The sequence below is a fragment of the Bos indicus genome, chromosome 3 (assembly GCF_029378745.1).
Source record: "Bos indicus isolate NIAB-ARS_2022 breed Sahiwal x Tharparkar chromosome 3, NIAB-ARS_B.indTharparkar_mat_pri_1.0, whole genome shotgun sequence".
Taxonomy (NCBI): Eukaryota; Metazoa; Chordata; class Mammalia; order Artiodactyla; family Bovidae; genus Bos; species Bos indicus.
Window position 1 is genome coordinate 19,833,587 of NC_091762.1, and position 27,896 is coordinate 19,861,482.

General features: G+C 44.3%; 2 protein-coding genes and 1 pseudogene across 5 annotated transcripts in view; 2 read left to right on the forward strand and 1 right to left on the reverse strand.

Moving 5' to 3' along the window:
* Positions 1-2,467, reverse strand: part of PIP5K1A (phosphatidylinositol-4-phosphate 5-kinase type 1 alpha) — a 39,287-nt gene extending 36,820 nt beyond the window's left edge. For 2 of the 4 annotated variants that reach the window (XM_019955721.2, XM_070785709.1), the window contains exon 1: positions 1,902-2,387. In XM_019955721.2, the coding sequence (XP_019811280.1) occupies positions 1,902-1,983 (82 nt within the window). In that variant the 5' untranslated portion in view covers positions 1,984-2,387. The other 2 variants (XM_019955711.2, XM_070785708.1) reach the window with 2 other exon arrangements.
* Positions 2,468-11,586: 9,119 nt separating this feature from the next.
* Positions 11,587-12,089, forward strand: LOC109557018 (ubiquitin-conjugating enzyme E2 D3 pseudogene; annotated as a pseudogene).
* A 3,912-nt stretch (positions 12,090-16,001) lies between these two features.
* VPS72 (vacuolar protein sorting 72 homolog) lies at positions 16,002-27,869 on the forward strand. The gene is made up of 6 exons (XM_019955731.2): positions 16,002-16,203; positions 19,845-19,997; positions 20,173-20,287; positions 20,677-20,853; positions 26,806-26,950; positions 27,287-27,869. Exons 1-6 carry the CDS (start codon positions 16,087-16,089, stop codon positions 27,672-27,674), a joined length of 1,095 nt encoding a protein of 364 aa, XP_019811290.2. The 5' UTR covers positions 16,002-16,086; the 3' UTR covers positions 27,675-27,869.
* Positions 27,870-27,896: the final 27 nt, after the last annotated feature.

Sequence of the window (27,896 nt, forward strand, 5' to 3'; positions counted from 1 at the left end):
TTTAGCCATTTTTGTATCTTGACCTCACATATGAACACAATAAAGCCAAGCAGCTGGAAAATTGACTGCAATCTATTATTCTATTTTCTGGTGAAAACACAACAGCAAAAAACATTTACACTATCTGAATAACCTCCTGCTAGTCTTAGGATCTGACAAAAAATATAAAAACATACAAAAGTATCAAATAGTGACACCTAAAACTAGTAGGACTACCTGAAGTAGGAGCAAAAACCTGAAGACATCACTATGTGACAGAAATATTTTCTTTTACTCCTAAATCTGTCCATGTGGACAATATTTTGAGATAGAGGCTGAATCAAATTCTGGGATATAAACACAAAAACACAAGGCTTTTAAGATTAAGCTGTTTCTAATACCTGATCTGATGGTTAAGAAGTCTGCTTTAAGACTGTACACAACTATTCTTGTTTCACCACTGGGGGAGAGGAAAAAGAGGTTTTAAATTTAGAAGCTACTGTATTTAAAAACTTTCATTTTAACTTTATCCTTCTTCACACTTAGAATGTAACAGGAGTTGTTCTAGCTCACTTATCTTTTATAGGAAAGGCAAAAAAAACACCTCTCAAGAAACTAAAAATAGGTTGTACATAAACAAAACTCCAGTTTGTGAAGAAGATATTTATGACCAAGTATGTGTTCACCTGAACTGAACAGGAAAAGGTGGAACCCTCTATTTAGTCAACTCAAAAGGAGTAGGATGCAATCCCAGGATTAAGCAAGTGTCAAAGTCTCGGGTAGAGCATCCATCATCTGGCGGCCTCTCCTGTTCCCAGTGTATAGGTAACAGTCACCGTGGAACCCCAGACATTTCTGATGGAAGCTCTAGAACAGTTTCTGACTCAAACTCCACTCCCTCCTCCAACATACATCCCAACACCACACATTTTCCCCTCCTACACGCAATCTGTTGCCTTTCTTGTCGGCTCCTTAGCCCTCCCTCAATCTTCAACAGTTTCTAACTACTTTGAGCTAGATTCCCTGGCTCCCTTCTCCAAGTGCCAATTTCGTGCCTAAGCATTCTTCCAGTCCATTTCCTATTATGCAATATTCCTACACAGCACTTAAAACCATCCCCACCCTATCCTTTTCAAGCCTAATTTCCTGCATCACCTCCCTCAACTTCTACTGCAATTCGAGACTCCATCGTTCCGCCTTCTGCATCTGTTTTCAGTGTCTTTTAAACCCTGCTTTTCCACATACCTCAGGCTCTCTTCAAAAACTTCCCATTCCTTCCCAAAGCTGGGCAGTCAAGAGATGGGAGTCTCCAGAGGAGGACGTTTGATAAAACGTGTAGGTGTATCTGTCCGAGTGAGCGCGCGCGTTTTGGGGGGAGGGGAAGCACGAAGTGAGAAGGAATGACGCATTAGGGGGAGGCTCTCAGGAGCCTCCAATAACTCACTCCCACCCCCAACAAAATCCCCAATCCCCTAACGCCCCAGCATTGGAAAGCATCCCATAACGATTCCATACCTTTTAAGTCCCATGGTTTCTCTTCCACGTTTTTGTCCAATTAACCCCGCAATCAACGTGGAGTCTAAGCCTCTATTTACTCTTTCTCTCCTCCCTTCGATTCCCTTTCTCTTTCCTCCCTACTCCCACCGTCAATCTCCATCCTTTTCTGACCCTACTCCTTCAAAGTCCTCAACTCGGTCTCCTTGAAGACAGCCAGTGTTTCTGACAGCTTCCCTTTTCTCAATCAAATCCATCCTTTCCTCACATTCCCTCTGCTTGCTCTGAAAGCTACATGAAACCCTAGTTCTCGGTCCTCCTTACCGGCAACGCCTCAAACATGCTCAGCTACAGGTGCCCTTCCTGGGTCTCGCTCTTCCTGCCATCGCACAGTCATCAGCCCCCAGCCCACGCCACGCCCTGATTACCTGAGGCCGAGGTGCAGGGAGGGACGCTGGAATCCGCGGATGAAAACCCTACCGCCGACGGCCCAGAGGAGGCAGACGCCATCTTGGCAGCCCCCTCCCCCTCAGCGGCGTCTCTTTTTCTATCGCGCTCTTCCTCTTCTCGGAGTCGAATCTTCCCCACGTATCTTCACAGAACCCGCGTTCTGCAAGCCACCTCCCCGCCCCCTCCGGGGCCTCTCAGATACGCCGCACCGGCTCCGGGACCAACTCAGGGCGGAACCATTAGGATGGTATGGGGGACAATTCTTGTCTCGCACCGTTTTAGCAACTTTAAGCTCTTTCCGCAGGAGTTACTTTCCCCTTTCACAACACAGTAAGCTCAAGCGGCTGCCGGGAAACTGCGTCTGGATCAAACCACACCTAAAAGAAAAAGGTGGGGAATGAGAAGTCCCTGCGGAGCGAACTCCCCTCCCCCTTCTCCCTAGCCACAGCCTGTTTATCGCCCAACCCCACCGCTTCGCTCCCGGTGGCCAAGGAAATCCTGGCATCGCGCATGCGCCCAACCTTCTTCTCAGCGGCCACCCCATCCAATGGGGGAGGAGGGGGGCCCTGAGAGGAGGCGAGCCAATCAGGAGGCTGAGTCTGGTCACATGACACAGGTCCCTCGCGCCTTGGCAAATCCAAGGAAGGAAGACAGTGCGGCTCTGTCTACGGTGGCTTGGTGAGTCAAAATACAAGGGAGTCTCAGACGGGACTAAATCGAGAAGTCTGAGCTCTAGAAAAGAGTATGCCGGGCTGGCATTCACAGCCCAGGAAAACCTCCCGACTGAAGCGCTGGTGTGTAGTCAAAGACGTTAAACAGTTAAGTATCACAAAACATCACATGCCACCAAGTATTCTTCCGACTTTACTGCCTTGTTTTATTTAACAAGCGTGCGTGTCTTGCCTTCCTTTGAATGACATTCGAAACAGATCCACACTTTGCCTCAAGCGCAGTGCTGGGCACAGTGATGGAGCTGAGTAAATATTTGATAAACAAACGAATGAAGTCCTGTCTAAAAGGCCACGGAAGACGATCAGAAACAACAACAGTCTTCCTGTGATCCGAGCCCTTAGCCTCTCTGTTACCTCTCCAAAGGTCACTGAGACTCAGAGAAATTCCCCTTTCTAGTCTGATCTTCGTACTAACCCCGCTCAGTTTTAATAAAATACCCTGGAGATTATGAACCTTGATGGGAAATATGAAGACCTATCTCTGAACAGACTAAACTGCCAGAGAATAAGGACTGTTTTATTCTTGTATCTCCAGCTCCTCCCATGATGTAACTCTGTACGTAGTAAGGGCTCAATAATTATTTGTGGAATGAATAAATGAAAATGAATGGGGTTAAAATCCTGGGTATTGCAGCCCCCAACATGGGCCTAGTTATTCTCTATCCGAATGTCTTCTGGGTCTTTGAAAGGGAACCTAGTACCTGACCGTCCAGAACATAATCCCAAGCATTTACCTCTGCTTTCTACTCCTCCCTCATCAAGATGTAAAATAATTGTTTCCCTGCTGCCACCTGCTGGGTTATTCATCTTTTTGGTAGTGAAAGTAGACAAACTTCAAATGCTTGGATTGCCTCTTAGCCTGACTCATCAAGGCATAGGTCAAGAGAGGGATCACCTCCCTTGAATTTGAACTATGAATTAGATTTCAAGCTTCCTGAAACAAGAGACCCCTGTATTGTAGTTTCTTGGGGGTCTTTGTTTCTCCTTTATGTACCAGAAAATAGCCACTATTTACTCCTACCATCTTGTATTATGTCGGTCTGTTTACTTGTTCTCCCTCAAAGACTGTGAACATTTCAGGGCAAAGATTACCTCTTATCCATTTTTATATCTCAAACGTCTAGAATAGTGCCTGGCACAGAGTAGGTGCCCAATACATGTCTACTGAATATACGAATGGATGAAGGCAAAAATCAAAAAGTGGAGTTAATAGTGTTTTCTACATGTGTGCTTAGTCACTCAGTCACGTCTGGCTCTATGCGACCTCATGGACTGTAGCCTGCCAGACTCCTCTGCCCATGGGATTCTCCAGGCAAGAATACTGGAGTGGGTTGCCATTTCCTTCTCCAGGGAATCTTCCCAACCCAGGGATAGAACCCAGGTCTCCTGCATTGCAGGCGGATTCTTTACCATCTGAGCCACCAGGCATAAAGCCAACAGTCCATCTGAGCCACAAGGCATAAAGCCAACAGTGTTTTTCGTATTTTCCCCCAAACCTTGTCTTCCCTCCACTACAGCTGAATCCCTGGGCTGGCCTCTGAGTCACAGAGCCACTCTTCCCCATTAACATTCCTTGCATAGCAGTACTCTAGTGATGTGGCAGTGTGTGGAAACAGGAGCAAAGCAGGACACATTGGCCTGGTGCCCCCGAGGAAATGGAAAAGGGAGTTTACCAATATACACTTTGGAAAGAGGGGGGCAATCTGGTGATCTCAAAATAGGGCCCCACATATGAACTTGAAGGACAAAGTATATGCACAGACACACACAAAGACACACACAGCCTTACTAACATGACGTTCATGCCTTAGAACAGTACCTCAGGTCAAAATGGAGTGGCTAGTTCAACACAGAGGCAAAATAAGATGATGATACCTTATTCACTCAATTAGTCATTAATTAATTCATGGAATTAGCTATGTCCTCAACTATGGGAAATTCTGGCATACACAGATGATAAAGTCTCTGCCTGCAAAAAGATCACAGACTAATGAGAGACAGACACAGAAATCATTAAAACATAATAGGTGCCATCATAAAGTATGCACAAATGCTGTGTTTTGAAAACCATATTTTCAGAATAAAAATGGGGAAGAGAAGTTGATGCATTCTTTTTTTTAACTAATTTTTATTGGAGTATAGTTGCTTTACAATGGTGTGTTAGTTCTGCTGTACAGCAAAATGATATACATATATCAACTCTTTTTTAGATTTCTTTCTCATTTAGGCCATCAAAGAGCATTGAGTAGAGTTCCCTGTGCTACACAGTAAGTTCTCATTAGTTACCTGTTTTATGTATGCATGCTGAGTCTCTTCAGTCATGTCCCACTCTTTGCGGCTCCATGGCCTGTAGTTTGCCAGGCTCCTCTGTCCATGGGATTCTCTAAGCAACAATACTGGAGTGAGTTGCCATGCCCTCCTCCAGGCAATCTTCCCAACCAAAGGATCAAACCCAAATCTCACACTTCCTGCATCAAGCAGGCAGGCTCTTTACCACTTGTGCCACCTGGGAACCCCCATTTTGTGTATAATAGTGTATCTATGTCAGTCCCAATCTCCCAATTCATCACACATCCTCCTTATCCTTATGGTAACTGTAAGTTTGTTTTCTACATCTTTGACTCATTTTCTGCTTTGCAAATAAGTTCATCTGTATGATTTTTCTAGATTCCACATATAAACAATATACAATATTTGTCTTTCTCTTTCTGACATAGTTCACTCTGTATGACAGTCTCTAGGGCCATCCATGTCAATGCAAATGGGTTTATTTCGATACATTCTTGTTGACACCACAAACTATTTGAGATTGGAACTATTCCCGAGGTTCTAGGAGGCATGATCTCAATGGTTCTAGAAACTTTGGGAAGAGAGGAAGGGTATGTGAGAAGACGTCACTGTATTATAGAATTGGAATTTTGTCAGATAGACAATAAACAGATTTTTAAGGAGAAGAAAAGCATAGAGGCACTACAGAGAATTGGTGTCAGGGAAATGATGCTAGAATAGGTTGATGTGGCAGGAGTTGAGGCCATGAAAAGCAGGGAGAGGCTAAATTACGAAGGATATGACTGTGTTAATAATTATTACTTACTAAACATCTATGTGCTTACTAAATACTGTGCTAAGCAGTTTATAAGGATTACATTTCTTAATCTTCTCAACCACCTTAAAGGGTAGATTAATACTTAGGTTAATACCTATCACTCCCACTTCACAGATAAGAAAACTAAAATTCTGTGAGGTAAAGTAACTTGTCCAAAGTCATATGGCTAGAATTGAAGCTCAAATGCAAACTCACGTCTGGCTGACTCTAAATTAATCACACTACTATTCTGCCACAAGGATTTTGGACTTTATCCTATAGTCAACAGGGAGTCATTCAACAGTTTTGAGTGGAAGAGTGACAAAATCTGGGTTTTGAGAAATGTTTCTTAAAAAGGCCTCAAGGACAGTCGTCCCTGGGTGTGCTCAAACCACCAACCTTTTGATTAACGGCCAAATGTGATAAACAGTTGCACCAACACTGTACAGGAGGCAGTGACCAAAACCATCCCAAAGAAAAAGAAATGCAAGCAGGCAAAGTGGTTGTCTGAGGAGGCTTTACAAATAGCTGAAAAAAGGAGAGAAGCAAAAAGCAAGGGAAAAGAGTAAAGATATACCCAACTAAATGCAGAATTCCAGAGAATAGCAAGGCCAGATAAGAAGGCCTTCTTAAGTGATCAATTCAAAGAAATAGAGGAAAACAATAGAATGGCAAAGACTACAGAGCTCTTCAAGAAAATTGGAGATATCAGAGAAACATTTCATGTAAGGTTGGGCACAATAAAGGATAGAAATGGTAAGGACCTAACAAAGGTAGAAGAGATTAGGAAAAGGTGGCAAGAATACACAGAAGAACTATACAGAAAAAGTCTTTGGAGAAGGAAATGGCAACCCACTCCAGTATTCTAGCCTGGAAAATCCCCAGCAGAGAAGCTGGCAGGCTTCAGTCTGGAGGGTCACAAAGAGTCTAACACAACTTAGCGACTGAGCACACAAGGAGGTTTTATTTCTTCTTTGGGTAACCACTCGTTTGCACTCAAAAGAATCACAATTTATAATTAGTTTAATATGTATTTGTATTATCTTAAAATATAATGTTTTTTATCAAACGAGTTGATTTAAGTAGTAAATGTCCACATTTAAAAAAAAAATGGTCTTAATGACCTGGATAACTACAATGGTGTGGTCACTCACCTAGAGTCAGACATCCTGGAGTGTGAAGTCAAGTGGGCCTTGGGAAGCACTGTTGTTTTCCTTCAGTCACTAAGTTGTTTCCAACTCTTTGCAATCCATGGACTACAGCATGCCTGTCCTTTACTATCTCCCAGAGTTTGCTCAAACTCATGTCCATTGAGTGGTGATGCCATCCAACCATCCCAACCTCTGTCACCCCCTTCTCCTCCTGCCCTCAGTCTTTCCCAGCATCAGGGTCTTTTCCAGTGAATCAGCTCTTCAGGTGGTCAAAGTACTGGAGCTTCAGCTTCAGCATCAGTCCTTCCAATGAATATTCTGGGTTGATTTCCTTTAGGATTGACTAGTTTGATCTCCTTTCTGTCCAAGGGGGCTCTCAAGAGTCTTCTCCAGCACCACAATTCAAAAGTATTACTTAGGAAGCATTACTATGAACAAAGCTAGTGGAGTTGATGGAATTCCAACTGAGCTATTTCAAATCCTAAAAGATAATGCTGTGAAAATGCTGCACTCACTATGTCCGCAAACTTGAAAAATTCAGCAGTGGCCACAGGACTGGAAAAGGTCAGTTTTCGTTCCAATCCCAAAGAAGGGCAATGCCAAAGAATTTTCAAACTTCCGTGCAATTGCATTCATTTCACATACTAGTAAAGCATTGTCAAAATCCTTAAAGTTAGGCTTCAGCAGTATGAACCAAGAACTTCCAGATGTATAAGCTATAAGCTAGGTTTAGAAAAGGCAGAGGAACCAGAGATCAAATCGCTAATATTCACTGGATCATAGAGAAAGCAAGGGAATTTCAGAAAAACATCTACTTCTGCTTCACTGACTACACTAAAGCCTTTGTGTGGATCACAACAAACTGTGGAAAATTCTTAAAGAGATGGAAATACCAGACCACCTTACCTGTCTCCTGAGAAACTTGTATGCAGGTTAAGAAGCAACAGTTAGAACTGGACATGGAACAACAGACTGGTTCAAAATTGAGAAAGGAGTATATCAAGGCTGTATATTGTCACCCTGCCTATTTAACTTATATGCAGAGTACATCATGCAAAATGCCAGGCTGGATGAATCACAAGCTGGAATCAAGACTGCCAGGAGAAATATCAGCAACCTTAGATATGCAGATGATACTACTCTAAATGACAGAAACTGAAGAGAAACTAAAGAGCCTCTTGCAGAGGGTGAAAGAGAAGAGTAAAAAGCTGGCTTAAAACTCAACATTAAAAAAAACAAAAATCATGGCATCCAGTCCCATCACTATATGGTAAGTAGAAGAGGGAAAAGTGGAAGTGTTACTGAAATCACAAGTCCATGCACCCGATGCACAGTGAGGCCCATAAATACTAAACATAAGAGTTTGGAAGAGAGAAAGGTTTACTACAGATTCATACAAGAAGATGGGTGGCTCATATCCTAGAACCCCCAAATTACTGAAAGCTGTCGGCAAGTCCCTTTATTTTTTTATTTTTTTCTTTTTTAGCCTCCACCCTCCGCAACTAGAGAAAAGCCCACACAGCATTGAAGACCCAGCACAGCCAAAGCTAAAATAAAATAAATAAAATAATCTAAAAAATGTAAAACTTCATCAGTTACTCTATTAGTTTCTTAGAGTTGCCGTAACAAAGTGTCACAAACTGGGAGGCTCAAAACAAGAGGAATGTTTTGTCTCCTTGTTCTGGAGGCCAGTTGTCCAAAATGAAAGTGTTGGCAGGTCCACACTCCAACCTGTAGGGAGGACTCCTTCCTTGCCTCTTCCAGCTTCTGGTGTTTGCCGGCACTCCTTGGTACCCCTCAGGTTGCTGGAGTGTCACTTTGCTTCCACCACCACATGGCCATCTTCTCCCCTTCACTTGAGGACCCTAGTCACATTGGATTAAGGGCTTGTCCTAGGGTTAGCAACAACCTTATTTCCAAAAAGGGCTTCCCTTGGGGCTCAGCTGGTAAATAAACCACCTGCAGTGCCAGAGACCTGGGTTTGATCCCTGGGTTAGGAAGATCCCCTAGAGAGGGAAGGGCTACCCACTCCAGTATTCTGGCCTGGAGAACTCCATGGACTGCAAACAGTCGGACATGACTGAGTGACTTTCACTTTATTTTCTTTTTTTTTTGTGTGTGTGTGTAATAAAGTTTTATTAAAGTATAAAGGAGTTAAAGAAAGCTTCTGACATAGGCATCAGAAGGGGGCAGAAAGAGTACCCCGGCAAGTCCCTTTAAAAGGAAAAGGTGAGGGATCGGCGTGGTTAGTTGTTATAGACTTCTGGGTGTCAGATCCTTTGTTCTCAAGGTCAGGTCATGGTCAGATAATGATGTTCCTGAAAATCTCTACCAGATGAATATTATTCTCTGTCTTGACCAGAAAGGGCAAAGTCCCAAGGCACAACTTTTACCCTCCAAGGTCCCAGTCCTGGCTAAGAGGAGGCAGATCTCAGTTGGCAGCTCCTTCAGGGCCAGGTTCCCATATCCTGCCCAGCTGTCATCCCTGAGGGAGCCAGGCATCCAACCCAAGTGGCCCTCAGTCTCCTCAGACCATCCAAATGGGAAGACCAGGTCTCACAGACTGTGACTCATACAGACGGCCACTGCTAGTGGGTCACAGAGGCAGGGATGGGGAAGAGGTTCACTGCTTCTCAAGTCTGGGCCCCAGCTAGTGGAGGGCCTTAGTGAGGGCTCTGGAGCTCTGCAGGACATAGTCCCTGGGCTCCCTTGTCTGCTCCCTGGGCCCTCCAGCTCACCTGCTGGCCCAAGGCTGGGTAAGCTGGGGGGCCTCCAGGAGAAGGCCTGCATCTGCCTTTTACCTCACTCTCCATCTCATGACCACCACCCCATGGATTGTTGACTGAATCGTTTCCCCAGTGGTCCCCTGTTGACAGTTACCAGTGGGCAGGACCCACTGCAGCGCTGACCAATAGCTGAACAGGACCTGTTGCCTGCAAGGTGCAGAGTAATGAGGCACAGCAATTCTACCTGCTAAGGGCTGTGCTCATCCTGCTCCGTTAGAGAAGCAGTAACAGACTATTTTATTGGGCTCCAAAATCACTGTGGCTGGTGACTGTAGCCATGAAACTAAAAGATGCTTGTTCCTTGGAAGAAAAGCTATGCTCAGTTCAGTTCAGTCGCTCAGTTGTGTCCAACTCTTTGCGACCCCATGAATCGCAGCACGCCAGGCCTCCCTGTCCATCACCAACTCCCAGAGTTCACCCAGACTTACGGCCATCGAGTCAGTGATGCCATCCAGCCATCTCATCCTCTGTCGTCCTCTTCTCCTCCTGCCCTCAATCCCTCGCAGCATCAGAGTCTTTTCCAATAAGTCAACTCTTTGCATCAGGTGGCCAAAGTACTGGAGTTTCAGCTTTAGCATCATTCCTTCCAAAGAAATCCCAGGGCTGATCTCCTTCAGAATGGACTGGTTGGATCTCCTTGCAGTCCAAGGGACTCTCAAGAGTCTTCTCCAACACCACAGTTCAAAAGCATCAATTCTTCGGCACTCAGCCTTCTTCACAGTCCAACTCTCACATCCATACATGACCACAGGAAAAACCATAGCCTTGACTAGACGAACCTTTGTTGGCAAAGTAATGTCTGCTTTTGAATATGCTATCGAGGTTGGTCATAACTTTCCTTCCAAGGAGTAAGCGCCTTTTAATTTCATGGCTGCAGTCACCATCTGCAGTGATTTTGGAACCCAAAAAAATAAAGTCTGACACTGTTTCCACTGTTTCCCCATCTATTTGCCATGAAGTGATGGGACCGGATGCCATGATCTTCGTTTTCTGAATGTTGAGCTTTAAGCCAACTTTTTCACTCTCCACTTTCACTTTCATCAAGAGGCTTTTTAGTTCCTCTTCACTTTCTGCCATAAGGGTGGTGTCATCTACATATCTGAGGTTATTGATATTTCTCCTGGCAATCTTGATTCCAAACTTGTGTTTCTTCCAGTCCAGCGTTTCTCATGATGTACTCTGCATATAAGTTAAATAAGCAGGGTGACAATATACAGCCTTGATGAACTCCTTTTCCTATTTGGAACCAGTCTGTTGTTCCATGTCCAGTTCTAACTGTTGCTTTCTGACCTGCATACAGATTTCTCAAGAGGCAGATCAGGTGGTCTGGTATTCCCATCTCTTTCAGAATTTTCCACAGTTTATTGTGATCCACACAGTCACAGGCTTTGGCATAGTCAGTAAAGCAGAAATAGATGTTTTTCTGGAACTCTCTTGCTTTTTCCATGATCCAGCAGATGTTGGCAATTTGATCTCTGGTTCCTCTGCCTTTTCTAAAACCAGCTTGAACATCAGGAAGTTCATGGTTCACATATTGCTGAAGCCTGGCTTGGAGAATTTTGAGCATTACTTTACTAGCATGTGAGATGAGTGCAATTGTGCTAAACCTAGACAATATTAAAAAACAGAGACATCACTTTGCCGACAAAGATCTGTCTAGTCAAAGCTATGTTTTTTTTCAGTAGTCATGTATGGACGTGAGAGTTGGACCGTAAAGAAGGCTGAGTGCTGAAGAAACCAGCCTCGAGGTTCTCGCGAGATCCACCTCCTCGATACCAAGAGCCTGTGTCTGGCAGAGCTGGTGTGAGATAAATAGACAATCCTTCCCAGTCACTGGGATAATCAAGAGTTTTGGCCGGACCTTCCAGCACACATCAAGATAGTGAGGAGCCAGACAAAAAGCACAGACTATGGTGCTGAAACACACTAATAAAGAACTTAGTGATTTGGCCCGTGACCCTCCAGCACAATGTTCTGCAAGTCCAGTTGGGGATGATATGTTTCATTGGCAAGTCACAATTATGGGACCTAATAACAGCCCATATCAAGATGGTGTATTCTTCTTGATAATTCATTTTCCTACAGACTACCCCTTCAAACCACCTAAGGTTGTATTTACAACAAGAATTTATGATCCAAATATTAACAGTAATGGCAGCATTTGTCTCAATATTCTAAGATCACAGTGGTCTCCTGCTTTAACTGTTTCTAAAGTTCTTTTATCCATTTGTTCACTGCTATGTGATCCAAACCCAGGTGACCCCTTAGTGCCAGAGACTGCATGGATCTATAAAACAGACAGAGATAAGTACAACAGAATATCTCGGGAATGGACTCAGAAGTATGCCATGTGATTCTACCTTAAAGACAGAATAACCTGTATTATAGCTGGGATAAACTTTAAATTAGTGTTGCTTTTCTGATTTTCTTACCGGGCTGCTCCCGTATCAGACCTCATGTTTTTTGTTTACCTCCCTCCATTCACATGCTCATGTGAGAAGACTTAAGTTCTTCCAGCTTTGGACAATAACTGCTTTTAGAAACTGTAAAGTAGTTATAAGAGAATAGTTGTGCAAGATTCAGAATATTTTTAAAAAATGTAGCATGTGTAATATGTGGCCAATGTGTTCACTCTAACTTGGTTATAAGACTAAAACCTTTCCTCACTGCTCAAACATGCTGAAGAATCATCTTGAGAGGGAGGGAGATGGATGCTGAGTTGTCACATCAAAGGAAGCAGCATTATTCTAGCAGCATCCATCCTTGTTTAAGCATTCCACTGTTAGAGATTTGAAGTTACATGATATACTTTATGCTCATAACTGATGTGGCTGGAGAATTTATTGAATTTATAGCATCAGCAGAACAGAAAATGTGATGTATTTTATGCATGTCAATAAAGGAATGACCTGTTCTTGTTCTACAGAGAATGGAAATAGGAAGTCAAACACACTTTGTATTCGAAAATACGGTCTCAAAGATTTTTAAATTTTCATTTAAATTGTTAGGAGGCTTGGAACTCTAACTTGGAGTTAATCTGTCTTCCAATACACTGTTTAATATAGTACTGAATAAATGGTGCAAGTTGTCAATGGATGAGTGATCAACTAATAACTCTGCTAGTAATTGATTTATTTTTTTCAATGAAGTTGCATAAACCAATGAGTGTAGTTCGGTTCAGTCACTCAGTCATGTCTGACTCTTTGCTACCCCATGAACTGCAGCACACCAGGCCTCCCTGTCCATCACCAACAGCTGGAGTCTACCCAAACCCATGTCCATTGAGTCAGTGATGCCACCCAACCATCTCATCCTCTGTCGTCCCCTTCTCCTCCTGCCCTCAATCTTTCCCAGCATCAGGGTCTTTTCAAATGAGTCAGTCTTCGCATCAGGTGGCCAAAGTACTGGAGCTTCAGCTTCAACATCAGTCCTTCCAACGAACACTCAGGGCTGATCTTTAGGGTGGACTGGTTGGATCTCCTTGCAGTCCAAGGGACTCTCAAGAGTCTTCTCCAACACCACAATTCAAAAGCATCAATTCTTTGGTGCTCAGCTTTCTTTATAGTCCAACTCTCACATCCATACATGACTACTGGAAAAACCGTAGCCTGGACTAGATGGACCTCTGTTGACAAAGTAATGTCTCTGCTTTTTAATATGCTGTCTAGGTTGGTCATAACTTTCCTTCCAAGGAATAAGCGTCTTTTAATTTCATGGCTGCAGTCTCCATCTGCAGTGATTTTGGAGCCCCCAAAAACAAAAGGTCAGCCACTGTTTCCACTGTTTCCCCATTTATTTGCCATGAAGTGATGGGACCGGGTGCTATGATCTTAGTTTTCTGAATGTTGAGCTTTAAGCCAACTTTTTCACTCTCCTCTTTCACAAGGCTCTTTAGTTGTTCTTCACATTCTGCCATAAGAGTGGTGTCAGCTGCATATCTGAGGTTATTGATATATCTCCTGGCAATCTTGATTTCCAGCTTGTACTTCTTCCAGCCCAGCGTTTCTCATGATGTACTCTGCATAGAAGTTAAATAAGCAGGGTGACAATATACAGCCTTGATGAACTCCTTTTCCTGTTTGGAACCAGTCTGTTGTTCCATGTCCAGTTCTAACTGTTGCTTCCTGACCTGCATACAGGTTTCTCAAGAGGCAGGTCAGGTGGTCTGGTATTCCCATCTCTTTCAGAATTTTCCACAGTTTATTATGATCCACACAGTCAAAGGCTTTGACATAGTCAATAAAGCAGAAATAGATGTTTTTTCTGGAACTCTCCTGCTTTTTTGATGATCCAGTGGATGTTAGCCATTTGATCTCTGGTTCCTCTGCCTTTTCTAAAACCAGCTTGAACACCTGGAAGTTCATGGTTCACATATTGCTGAAGCCTGGCTTGGAGAATTTTGAGCATTTAGCTGTCCAGATTAATCAGTATGGGAAACAATCTTTGGTAAATGCAAAGCAGTTTTTTGTATATACTGTTGGGATTTGCCTCATTGTTTGACATCAAATGATGATGTAAAGTTCAAGAGAGTGAATATTTTGCATGTTCAGTTAAAAGTGTGCTGTCTGTTACAGGTTGACACATTGATTGACCTGATTTATGCAGAATTAATAAGCTATTCAGATAGTATAGCTTTAGTATGCTGCACATGATACTGGCAGCCTGGGAGTTCATAGATGGACTTGGGACCCAGCAGTTTTGAAACGTGTATGTGGAGTTTAAGGAATTTGTTTTCCAGATGCAACCCCCATCCAACTAAATTTTTTCTTCACCTTGTACGCTTGACAGCTGAAAAGACCATAACATGGGAGTAATAATGGGTCAAAATTTACAAAATAAAGTACTGTTTTGGTGTGGGAGTTGTCACAAGGCTATGTGGAAGTGACTTTAACTATGTGGGATATTGAGGTTTTTTTAATGAATTGAATATCCATTAAAATGGATTTGTTCAGCCATTTACATTAATGAACATTTAAATCCAACAGATGACATTTCAGGTGACAACATGAATGAATAAAAGTCAATGCTGTTGGGAAAAAAAAAAAAAACTGGTTTTTCCAGTAGTCATGTGCGGTTGTGAGAGTTGGACCATAAAGAAGGCTGAGTGCTGAAGAATTGATGCTTTTGAGCTGTGGTGTTGGAGAAGACTCTTGAGAGTCCCTTTGACTGCATGGAGCTCAAACCAGTCAGTCCTAAAGGAAATTAACCCTGAATATTCTTTGGAAGGACTGATGCTGAAGCTGAAGCTCCAATACTTTGGCCACCTGATGCAAAGAGTGAACTGATTGGAAAAGACCCTGATACTGGGAAAGACTGAGGGCAGAAGGAGAAGGGAGCGGCACAGGGAGGATGAGAGGGTTAGATAGCATCACCCACTCAGTGGACATGAATGTGAGGAAACTCCGGGAGACAGTGAAGGACAGGGAAGCCTGGAGTGCTGCAGTCCATAGGGTCGAAGAGTCCGACACGACTTAGCGATTGAACAATAACAGAAAGGTTTCTATTGACAACGGAATGAAAAACGTACGGGAGCAGAGGGAAACTGACCTCTTCTAAATGAAAATTTATTGATTCCCAAATTCTGTCCGTGGGGTAAAGGGCTCCTGGTGTCTTATCATTCCACAGCCCGGATAAACTTGCTTACTGGGGCGGGGAGCTTGGGGTGGCCTCAACGCAGGAGTGGGCGGGGCTGAAGAGTTGAGAAGGCCATGAAATTAAAAGACGCTTGCTCCTTGGAAGAAGTTATGACTAACCTAGACCGCATATTAAAAACCAGAGACATTACTTTACCAACAAATCTCCGTCTAGTCAAAGCCATGGTTTTTCCCGTAGTCATGTATGGATGTGAGAACTGAACTATAAAGAAAGCTGAGCGCGGAAGAATTGATGCTTTTGAATTGTGGTGTTGGAGAAGGCTCTTGAGAGTCTCTTGGACTGCAAGGAGATCCAACCAGTCTATCCTAAAGGAAATCAGTCCTGAATATTCATTGGAAGGACTGATGTTGAAGCTGAAACTCGAATACCTTGGCCACCTGATGAGAAGAACTGACTCATCTGAAAGACCCTGATGCTGGGAATGATTAAAGGCGGGAGGAGAAGGGGACAGCAGAAGATGAGATGGTTGGATGGCATCAGTGACTCAATGGAACTGAGTTTGAGTAAGCTCCGGGAGTTAGTGATGGACAGGGAAGCCTGGCGTGCTGCAGTCCATGGGGTCACAAAGAGTCGGACGCAACTGAACTGAACTGAACTGAGGGGACTGTACTGGGAACTTCTCGACGCTCTGCTACTTCTGTCTGTAGACGACCGGCTTCCGCCGTCCGCCCGCAGGTAGTGGTATCGAGCGCCGAGCCTAGAGAACGGCGCTGGGTGAGGGGCTTGGTGGTGGCAGCGCAGTCTCCATAGGCGTTATGAGTTTGGCTGGGGGCCGCGCCCCCCGGAAGACCGCGGGGAACCGGCTCTCTGGGCTTCTGGAAGCAGAGGAGGAAGATGAGTTCTACCAGACGACTTATGGGGGTTTCACTGAGGCAAGAGCCGGGCCCAGGAAGAGGGAGGGAATAAAGCTAAAAGGAGTCCTGACGGAGAGAGAAACCTCGGACAAAGAAGGGGGCGGGGGATAGGAGTGCTGGTAGCTGGTACTGGAGATGGGGTGGGCGAGATGGGGGGGATAAACTGGAGTCCTAGCAGGGGGAGCCCTGAATGGTGTTGGAGGGGTCAGGAATGGAGTAGTTGTCCGAAGGACCCCAGACTGTGGCTGAAAACTACTATTTCCTTAACTGCATCTCAGCGCTTCTGACGTCTAGCATACGCCAGGCACATCCTAGTCACGCGGTGTATATTCGTTGGCCTACTGCCTGGTTATTCACCTGAACTGTAGAAAAGAATCTCTCAGAAAAAAAGATAGAGGGACTTAGCCAACTCCTTTTTTCAGCTTTCATGTATCGTTGTAAATGTTTTCTTAGATAACTGTTTCTTGACTGTCCTGAAAAGTGACCCCATGTATGTCCTTCATAGAACATATTTTAGTTTGTAGTTAGATATATTTTGTTTATACCTTCCAATAGACTGTAAGTTCTGTAAGGTTAGAGATGATCTGTTCTGTTCAACAGTGTACATCCGAGTGCCTAGTCCAATGACTGGATTGAGTTGACACTAGTTAAATTTGTATTGATTGAATCTGTCCATTTTTTAAATGTGTCAAGTGTCTAAAGCAAGCCAAGCACTGTGATAGGCGCTGAGGAAACAGAGTATTAAAAACACCACCTTATCCTTACATTGTCCAGACTCCAGTGGGTGACCTAGCTGAGTTAACAGTCAGTTAAAATATCGTGTGGTAAGGAGAAAAGTGTTAAGCATAGGGTGCTATGGTAGCACTTGGGAGACAAAGTTGTTTGGGATGGGCATCCCTGGGAAACGTGATGTTTAAGCTGAGGACAGTTTGAAAAGTGAGCCTTGGCTGGATGGAGAGCAGTAGGACTGGAAGCAGGGAGAGAATGACCATTAGTCCTGGAAGAGGGTGGGGCGGAATATGTAAAGGCACTGAAAGCCTGCTCTGGGACCTGCACAGCTGCTCTCATACTCCAAACCAGGAAGGAGAAGAATAGAGGGAGTAGGCCTGGGCCCATTCTTGTAGGGTGTTGTGAGCCATGTTAAGTTTTATTCTTCACTCAGAGGACTGAGAAGATTATTTCATGGTCAGATTTGTGTTTTAGAAAGATCACTCTATAATGAGGAAAATGGTAGGAGGAGGCAGTGAGAGTAGAGAAACATGAACAGGAGGAGTCAAGAGAAACTAAGGAATTAGAATCCACAGGACTTGGTGACTGATTAGGAATCATTACTTAACACAGCCATAACCAATTAGTTTAAAATAGAACCTTCTCATCTCTCCTCCAAAGGCCATTTTCCTATTCCTGTCATTTTACGAGTCGTTATTTAATATGTACCCTTCATGCTTCCAAAAAGGATTTAAGAAGGCTTATGATATAAACAAAAAGTAGGAACAGTAAAAATAGAGACAGATGAGAAGTAATTGTACCAGGAGCCTCTGCTAAAATGGTAATAACAGTTGATATTAAATTTAGCTGTGAGTTTCCTGGCAGCCAAATCCTGAATTTCTTTTTTTGTAAGAAAGAAGCATTTAAGTTCTTTAAGAGAGATATACTTATTCAGCATTAAGTCCTAAGGAGAATTACATCCTTGTAAATAAAATAGCAGGGGTTTGGTAGATGATGTAAAAGCATTCTTTTAACTAGTCATGTCTCTTAATGACCCTCGATAAAAGCCAAAGGAATGATAATAAATCCGTAACTTAGTGAAAGCATTTCAGTTGGGCACTAAGCTGATATGTAGTTGAACTACTACCCTCTGGTGATATGATTTAATACCAGGTCAGGGCTGAGGGGATTAATGTGTTCTCAGGCTGTCTTTCACAAACATTAGTTGGGAGGAAATGATGGTCACCAATACAAGACTGAATACTGGCTGCCTTGGCTTGTCAACTGTGTTATTTGCTTGCTTTGGCACCAAGTGCACCAAGAGTAACCCGTCAGTCTCGTCAGTGATTGAAGAGAAAGGCACATGTTTGAGGTGCTGCCCTGCTCAGTTAACTCCCCTCCTCCCAAGCATTTTTTTTTCCTCTCTCTTTTCCTGTGTGGCTGCTGTTTTAGCCCAAACTCAGGCTTAGGCTCTACTACATGTTTTCTACTCCAGTCCATCCCACCACCTCCAGAACTTTCTGAAACACTCCTTGTATGTAGCTTTCCTCTCCTCCCAAATCTTCAGTGCCTTCCCATTATACATGGTGTGAAGTGAAAGTCGCTCAGTTGTGTCTGACTCTTTGCAACAACATGCGTTATACAGCCTGCCAGGCTCCTCTGTCTGTGGAATTCTCCAGGCCAGAATATTAGAGTGGGTAGCCATTCCCTTCTCCAAGGGATCTTCCCAACCCAGGGATCGAACACAGGTCTCCCGCATTGCAGGTGGATTCTTTACCGTCTGAGCATGGTAGTAGGACCCAACTCTTTTTCTGTCCCAACTCACCTGAGGAATGAGACATATTTCTCAGTAACTTTGGCTTACTTCAGCGGTGATTATCAGTGCTGGAGCAAGTAAGAGGGAGAGAATTGAGAATCACTGTCCTGCAAGATAAGATCATAAGTTTAAAAGTTAAATGTCATTAAGTCATGACATTTACATTTGTCTGTATATCGAATCCCTGGAGAAGGAAATGGCAACCCACTTCAGTATTCTTGCCTGGAAAATTCCATGGGCAGAGGAAACTGGCCAGCTTCAGTCCATGGGGTCACAAAGAGTTGGACACGACTGAGCTCTTAGATTGAATGCAACCTTCTTTTCAAATCTTGTAGCCCTATAGGGCATTCAGTTAATGCTGGAAGAAGGCTGTGATGGAGCCTAGGAAGTCTCCTAGGAAAGGCAGTCACCTAGGAAGACTTCTTGCCAGAGACAAACCTGCTTTGCTTAGGTCTAAATCCTTATTCCGTAAACATGCTGTACACATTCTTGCTTCTGCACCTTTGTTCCTGTCATTTGCTCTGCCTGGAATTCCCTCTTCCCTCTTGGCTGTCTAAATACTAGCAGTATTTTAAACCATGGCTCAAGTCCTCTTCATTCTTTAAAGTCTGAAGCAGAGTTTAGTAAACTACAACCTGCTGGCTGAATCTAACCCACTATCTGTGTTAATCTGGTCCTTTGCAGAAAAAGTTTGCCAACCCTTGGTCTAAAGGAATAAAGTCTAACATTTAGACTTTTCCAGGCCATCAGTCCATTGCAGGTGTGCCTTCCTCTGATCACTTATAACATTTTATTGCCATTTGGTAGTTTATATGTTGCCCTGTATTAAAACTTCCATTTATAATGATGTCTTTTCCTATACTTGACTGTGAGACCCTGAAGGTGGAGACCAAACCATATCCTTTTGTACCCCAGCACTTAACACAGTGTGCTTCAGGTAAAGGGCAGTCAGTTAACGTTGGAAAGGGTGGTGCTGGAGCCAAAGACCATCAGCCCTTCTTGCCTGAGGAAAATGAAAGGTTAGGCTGGGAAGGAGAGTGGGGCAGCCCTTATCAATAGGCAAAGGGATTCTGTTCCTCCTAGAGGGGCATTAATAACTGCTGCCAGTGAGAACGGCATCTCCCTATGTCCTCAGGAATCAGGAGATGATGAGTATCAAGGGGACCAGTCAGACACAGAGGATGAGGTGGACTCTGACTTTGACATCGACGAAGGGGATGAACCATCCAGTGATGGAGAAGCAGAAGAGCCAAGAAGGAAGCGCCGAGTAGTCACCAAAGCATATAAGGTGCAGGGGAGGCCTGGTTTTCTTGGACTTCCTTAATTTGTATTCTCCCTTTCATCAGGTCCCATTATGCCCCACACCAATCCCACTTCCTGCTATGCTGGTTTTCTCTTCCTAAGGTCTTCATTGTCTCCCAATATCTTCCCTTCCCTGGTATCTGATTTCACTCTGTCCCCAGGAGCCTCTCAAGAGCTTGAGGCCTCGAAAGGTCAGCACCCCAGCTGGTAGCTCTCAGAAGACCCGAGAAGAGAAGGCACTGCTTCCATTAGAACTACAGGATGATGGCACTGACAGTGAGTGAGGATGTTTGGGTCAATAGAGAAAGATGAAGTATGATGATAAAATACTGTATTCATATTAAGTTTACTGAAGTTGATAACTTTACTATGAGCATGTAGGAATAATTCTAATTAGGAAATATACACCGAGTATTTAGGGAAGAGAGCTATGATGTTGATGTGCATAACTTAACTCTCAGATTATTCAGAAAATACGCACACACAGATTGCAAATAGGGCAAAATGTTAACAGAGGATTTGGCAAAGGATTCATGGGTGTTCTTTGTACTATTCTTAACTTTTTCGTAAGTTTGAAATGATTTCCAAATAAAAAGCTTTAAAATTAAATTCAGAGAAGGTAGACATGAGTTCAAAGATTTATCCCTCTATGATTTCCTTCCCAGGTCGGAAGTCCATGCGTCAATCTACAGCTGAGCACACACGACAAACATTCCTTCGGGTACAGGAGAGGCAGGGCCAGTCACGGCGACGGAAGGGGCCCCACTGTGAGCGGCCACTCACCCAGGAGGAGCTGCTCAGGGAGGCCAAGATCACAGAGGAGCTCAACTTACGTTCACTGGGTCAGTCTTTGGTTTTGAGAACAGTGGGTAGAGGGGCTGAGAAGCACAAGAAAAAGTTAGATCTAGAGGCCCCAAAGAATTGGACAGATGGAGATTTGGGACAAGAGAAATCAGATGAAAGATAGGGGGAGAGAAAGTGATTAGGAGCAAGGAAGTAGGCAGTAATGAGGGCTCTGAAGAACAAGTTATATTAAAGTGCTTTGGTATAAAGTAGGAATCGTATGGAAAGGAGTTCAGATTCTAACTCCGCTGTTCACTTGCTATAAGACTGCAGGCAAATTACTTACAACCTGCTTGCATCTTTCTTTCCTTGTTCACAAAATGTGATGAGATGATAATACTACTTTAATGATCATGAGAATTAGAAATTCAGTAGAATCAGTCTGTTCATGAGATACATTGCTTTAAGGTAAAAATTCTGTAAGGTCTTTTCAGTTTATGTGCTGTTGGGCACACAGTCCTGTATGGGAACATACAGTACAAAAGCATACATTTCTTTAAGGGACGGTGAGCATTCTCAGATCATGAGAGACGAATGAGGGAGCAGCAGATTTCACTCTCTGCATCATGTGCTCACTCTGGACCATATGTACATTGAGTAAAATAACAGGTGAAATCTCTACAATATTTGATTTGCTATCTCTCTCTGAATCTTTTTTTCATCAAACACATATAATTGAATGTGCATAACCCAAATACAGTTCTACTGTGATGTGGAAAATTGTTTACCCAGAATATCTGGGACCCAAATCATTTTAGTATGATGGTATCCTTGGTATCCTTAGGACTTCCTTGGTGGCTCAGACGGTTATGCGTCTGCCTACAATGTGGGAGACCTGGGTTCAATCCCTGGGTCAGGAAGATCTCTTGGAGAAGGAAATGGCAACCCACTCCAGTATTCTTGCCTGGAAAATCCCCTGGACGGAGGAGCCTGGTAGGCTACAGTCCATGGGGTTGAAAAGAGTTGGACACGACTGAGTGACTTCACTTTCACTTAATTCATTTTAGTTTAATGGTATCAGTAGTTTTGAAATGTAGATACCTACACTCCAGAAAGTTCGCTGGTGGTCTAGTGGTTAGGACTCAGCGGTCTCACTGCCTTGCCTGGGTTCTATTCCCAGTCAGTGAAGCACATCTTTGGGGCTTCCCTGATAGCTCAGTTGGTAAAGAATCTGCCTGCAGTGCAGGAAACCTGGGTTCAATTCCTGTGTTGGGAATATCTGCTGGAGAAGGGATAGGCTACCCACTCCAGTATTCTTGGGCATCCCTGGTGGCTCACCTGGTAAAGAATCCACCTGCAATGTGGGAGACCTGGGTTTGATCCCTGGGTTGGGAAGATCCCCTGGAGAAGGGAAAGGCTACCCACTCCAGTATTCTGGCCTGGAGAATTCCATGGACTGTGTAGTCCATGCAGTCACAAAACAGTTGGACATGACTGAGTGACTTTCACTTTCACTCCAAAAGACCACAAAAGATTTAATTAATTTTCAACATTTTCAGGGTGTATTGTCGTGACTTTTAAAAAAATATTTCTATTTGGCTGTGGTGGGTCTTCGTTCTGCCCTCAGGCTCTGTCTCATTGCCGAGAGCAGAGGTTCTTCTTCATTGTTTAGGGTGGCTTCTTGTGTGGAACACAGGCTCTAGGGCATGAGGGCTCAGTATCTGTGCTTCATGGGCTTAGTTGCTCCATGGCATGGGGAATCTTCCTGGACCAGGATCGAACTACTGTTCTCTGCCTCAACAGAACAGATTCGTTATTTATGTGTTTTTAATTGAATGATAATTACAGTGTTGTATTGGTTTCTGTCATACATCAACATGGATCAGCCGTAGGTATATATATGTCCCCTTCCTCTTGAGCCTCCCTCCCATCCCATCCCACCCTTCGAGGTTGTCATAGAGCCCCAGTTTGAGTTCCCTGAATCATACAGCAAATTCCCACTGGTTATCTATTTTACATATGGTACTGGAGAAGGAAATGGCAACCCACTCCAGCGTTCTTGCCTGGAGAATCCCAGGGACGGGGAAGCCTGGTGGGCTGCCGTCTATGGGGTTGCACAGAGTCAGACACGACTGAAGCGACTTCGCAGCCGCAGCAGTGGTAGTGTATATGTTTCCGTGCTACTTTCTCCATTCATCCCACCCTCTCCTTCTTACCACCCCCATGTCCATAAGTCTGTTCTCTATGTCTGCATCTCTACTGCTGCCCTGAAAATAGGTTCATCAGTACTACTTTCTAGATTCCATATGCATGCGTTAATATACGATATTTATTTTTCTCTTTCTGACTGACTTCACTCTGTGTAATAGGCTCTAGGTTCACTCATCTTATTAGCACTGACTCAAACTAGTTCCTTTTTATGGCTGAGTAATATTTCATTGTATATATGTACCACAGCTTCCTTATCCATTCATCTGTTGTTGGACATCTAGGTTACTTCCATGTCCTAGTTATTGTAAATAGTGCTGGCAGGCAGATTCTTAACCACTGGACCAACAGGGAAGTCCAGCTGTCATGACTTTAAAAAAAAATTATTATTATATTGGCTTTAAAATGGGAAATATACTCTTTATCTGTATAATGGCAATGCCGTGCTTTAAAACAGTGGTTATCTCTTTTTTTTAAACAGTGGTTATCTCTTAAAACATATAAATGGCTGAGAAATATCACAAATAATGAGGTGACTTGATGTCACTATAATTATAATCTGCTGATGGTTTCAGGCCACTGTAAAGAGAGTGATTCCCAGGCTTCTGACATAGGAGATCCTGGTGGCGCATGTTTGGCAGGAGAATTGAACATGTTGGATTTGAGATGTCTGTGAGCAGTTCATGCAGTGCTGAGAAATCAGATAAACACACAAATCTTGTGCTTGAACAAGATATCTGGGCTAGAAATACTAATTTGGAAGTTTTTGAATGTGGATGGTAATTGACACTGGAGTGGATGAGATCACTCAGGGAGAAAACATAGAGGAAGAAGGGAAGGCAGAGGCTCAAGAAGGTCCTGCAGACACTAAAAAGTAATGGTCTCCTACAAGAGGAGGAGCTTAGGAAAGGATCTGAGGGAAGGCCAGAGAGTGGGAAATGCCAGGAAAGTTTGTCTTAAGAACTCTAAGGAAAGAGAATGTTTTGGGGCAGTAGCTGCTCAGTCTTGCTGAGATGCCAGTGAAGAGAACTGAGAAGTGTCTGTTGATTTTGGTGACATGGGAGTCAGAAATTACCTTAGGGAGCATTTTTGGGGGAGCAAGCCATTGGGAAGTTGTTGGGAAGCCAAACCTTTAAAATTTGGCCATGAAGGGTAGGAGAGGAACAGTAGGGGGTCTGGGGTCAAGACAGGGTTTGTCCCTGTTCTCTTTTATTCAAAGATTGGAGAGTATGTATTTTTGGTGAGATGTAACAAAGAATTTTAAGACAGAAAAGAAAGGATCATTAATAGTGTAGGGTTTTGGAGAAGTGGGAGTCAGGGTGGGAGCTAGGGCACGGGTAGAAGATTGGCCTAAGTTAAGAGGGAGGAAGTAAGGGTGGCTCATAGCTATAGGGTTGTAAATCCAGAGCAGGCCAGTATAATGGTTCTCATCTGATGTTTTTTAGGGACTGTCATTTGTCAGGTGTTGGGGATAGAGTTGGAAGCTTGAGAGTGAAGACTGAAATTGTTGTGGAGATAGGATCATCTGCTGGTGTTGGCAGGTCTTCTGAAGTTTGGGAATATGAATTTCTGGTGGTTTCATTCTACCTGTTGTGTAACTTTTTTCCAGTACTGCTCTTCGTTCCAGGTTTGGGCAAAAGAGTTCAGATTGATAAGAGAATGACTGATGAAGAGAAAAGGAAGGCTGGAAGGAGTGATAGAATGCAGAGATTTTCAGGTACTTGAAGTACTGAAGAACTAGAAGAACAGAGGTATCTAGGGTAATGGAGCAAAGAGAGCTGAAGCGTGGGGCTCCACAAGACCCAGGCACATCCTGCCCGGGGTGTGGGAGAATAAGCAGCCTCCACCAGAGGGCTGCAGGGAGTAGTGGCCTCTACGGATGACAGGTTTCCTGTAAGGCAAGTTTTGGAAGGTATGCTGAGTGAGAAACTTGACGAAATAGATGAGTTGGCTGATTATAGAGCAGAGGTTACAGAGGGTACAGGAAAGTGTTGAGAGAAGAGTTGAAAGGTTGGCTCAAGGGAAAGCAATATTACCATCCGGAATTCAAGTGTAAAGGAGATTAAATCACTGGGGAAGGTGAAGGGGTCAGGGGAGTAGGTATCCAAAGGACTCTTCTGGTCATACTTTATCTAGAGCAGTGGTCCCCAACCTTTTTGGCATCAAAGACCAATTTTGTGGAAGATAATTTTTCCACGAACCAGGGTGAGGGGGATGTTTCAGGATGATTCGAGCGCATTACATTTATTGTGCACTTCATTTCTAATCTAATGTTGCTACTGATTTGACAGAAGGTACCAGTCCTCGGCCCAGCGGTTGGAGACCCTTGCCCTGGAGAATTGTGTTCAGAGTACCCACATTTAAGGGGGACAGAGGGACCAGGAATATTTGATCTGTGTATACATTAACAAATCTTTATTGAATTCCTGTCATGTGTGGAATGCTGCGTGACCCTCATGATGTATAGGTAACATGAGGCACAGTCACTGCCCTTAGGAGACGTGTGTACCAACAATGAACCGCCACAGAGCAGTGTCACCGGGGCCAGAGAGGGCGACTGGCGAGCTAGAGAGGAGGGCCTGAAAGAAGGACAGTTACTCAGCTCAGCTCACTGTTGCCTGTGAGAATGCAGATACAAAGTTGCCAGATTTTCTTCTTAGTTTTTCAAAAGGGCCCAGAAACCTCTGTATTTGAATGTAATTTCCTGACTTTTAAATGTCAGCAACTAATTCAGATTTTTCTTTAAAACACTATGCAAATCAAGCAGGACACATAAGGGGGCTGCTATCTTGCAGCCTCTGCCATAGATCATGGTAAGTACAGGAACAGAAGGGTGTTTTTGGCACAGGTGGCAAAGGAGGGAGTGACTCAGAACCATGTTGTATGAGGAATGGTTCAGTAGAAGGGGTACTGTGATCAGCCTGAAGAGAGATGAGCACTAATTTCAACTATTAAAGGACTGTCAAGTGGAAGACAGGTTAGATTTATGTTCCTTTTGGCCTTAAAAGGTGAAACAGTATCAACAGGAAGTATATTTCAGCTCACAGTGGGAAAGAAGGGGGCTTCCCTGGTGGCTCAGTGGTAAAGAATCCACCTGGCAACGCAGGAGACATGGGTCCAATCCCTGGTCCGGGAAGATCCTAAATGCTGCAGAGCAACTAAACCTATGCACCACAACTACTGAGCCTGTGCTCCAGAGCCCAGGAACCACACTGCTGAGCCCAGGAGCCACAACTACTGAAGCCCTTGTGCCTAGACCCAGTGCTCCACAACACCAGAAGCCACCACAAGGTGATGCCCACACAGCGCAACTGGAGAGTAGCCCACACTCGCTGCAACTAGAGGAAAGTCCATGCATCAGCGAAGATCCAGTGCAGCCAAAAACAAATAACTCAGTAAATAAATAAATAATTTTTAAAACGTAGGAAAGAACTGTAATCACTAGGGAATCCTAAAGAGGCAGTGTGCTGCCTTAGATAGATAGGAGCAAGTTGACAGAACAGTAACGAGAGGTTAGAGGAAATGAGCAGGCTCCTCGCCAAAGGATCCCCTCCAGCTCTGAAGTCCTACTGTTCGGAGCCAGTGAGGAATCGAGTGAACCTAAGAAATGATGAGCAGGGTGTATGTCAAGAGGGGCAAGCAGAAAGCTTAGGAAATGGGAGATGCTTGAGGGCTTTAGAGGACTTTGCTAATTGGCTTGGGTGAGCAGTGACTAGACAGCCAGGAGGGTAATTAAGAGACTATAGGACAGGACTGGGGTTTGGGAAGTGGGGAACTGACCATCCGCTCATTCCTTCCTGAAGAGACATATGAGCGGCTCGAGGCTGACAAAAAGAAGCAGGTCCACAAGAAGCGGAAGTGCCCTGGGCCCATAATCACCTACCATTCGGTGACCGTGCCACTGGTTGGGGAGCCAGGCCCTAAAGAAGAGAATGTCGATGTAGAAGGGTGAGTGAGTGAATCTCGGGGAAGAGAGTGCAGTGTCTCCCTTCTGAATTCAGCTTGTGTTCCCTTAGCCCCATTTCACTTGCTCTCCTCACACAGCTCTCCTAACACTTGCATATCTTTCAGATCCTTTTCCCATCAGCTCCGATTTTTCTTATAGTCTCTCTCTCCTGTTTTTCCATCCAGCCCTGCTTTGTTTGTCCTGTCTGTCACTTAATAGATTCTCTCGGACTGTTGCCATCCACTGCCGCCTGCTCTTTCTTCAGTTCTCTGATCTCTTTCTTTACCTGTTGTCTTCACCTCTCAGCTCTTTGTGTTTTTCTCTGTCTTTTCCCTCAGACTTGATCCCGCTCCCATGGCTTCTGCATTGGCTGCCCGTGCTGGGACTGGACCCGTCATCCCTCCTGCTCGCTGCTCACGTACCTTCATCACTTTTAGTGACGATGCCACATTTGAGGAATGGTTTCCTCAAGGGCGGCCCCCAAAGATCCCCGTTCGGGAGGTCTGCCCGGTGACCCATCGGCCAGCCCTATATCGGGACCCTGTTACAGACATACCCTACGCCACTGCTCGAGCCTTCAAGATCATCCGTGAGGCCTACAAGAAGTACATCACTGCCCACGGACTGCCGCCCACCGCCTCAGCCCTAGGCCCTGGCCCACCACCTCCTGAGCCCCTCCCTGGCTCTGGGCCCCGAGCCTTGCGCCAGAAAATTGTCATCAAATGAAGGGATGTCTGGTCCTTAGAAACCTCTTTCCTGTCCTAACTTAAGGTTCTTAAGCTGGGGCTCTTAAGAAGCCCTGCTTCTCCCCTTTGTCATCGGTGATCTTTGCCCAGCTCGTCTCTGTATTTCTTTCACATCTTTCCCCCTAGTTCCTACAGGTTTGTGTTTTTTAATCTAATAAAATAGAAAGATCCCTTTTGTCTGGTGTCCAATCTAGGGTTGGGA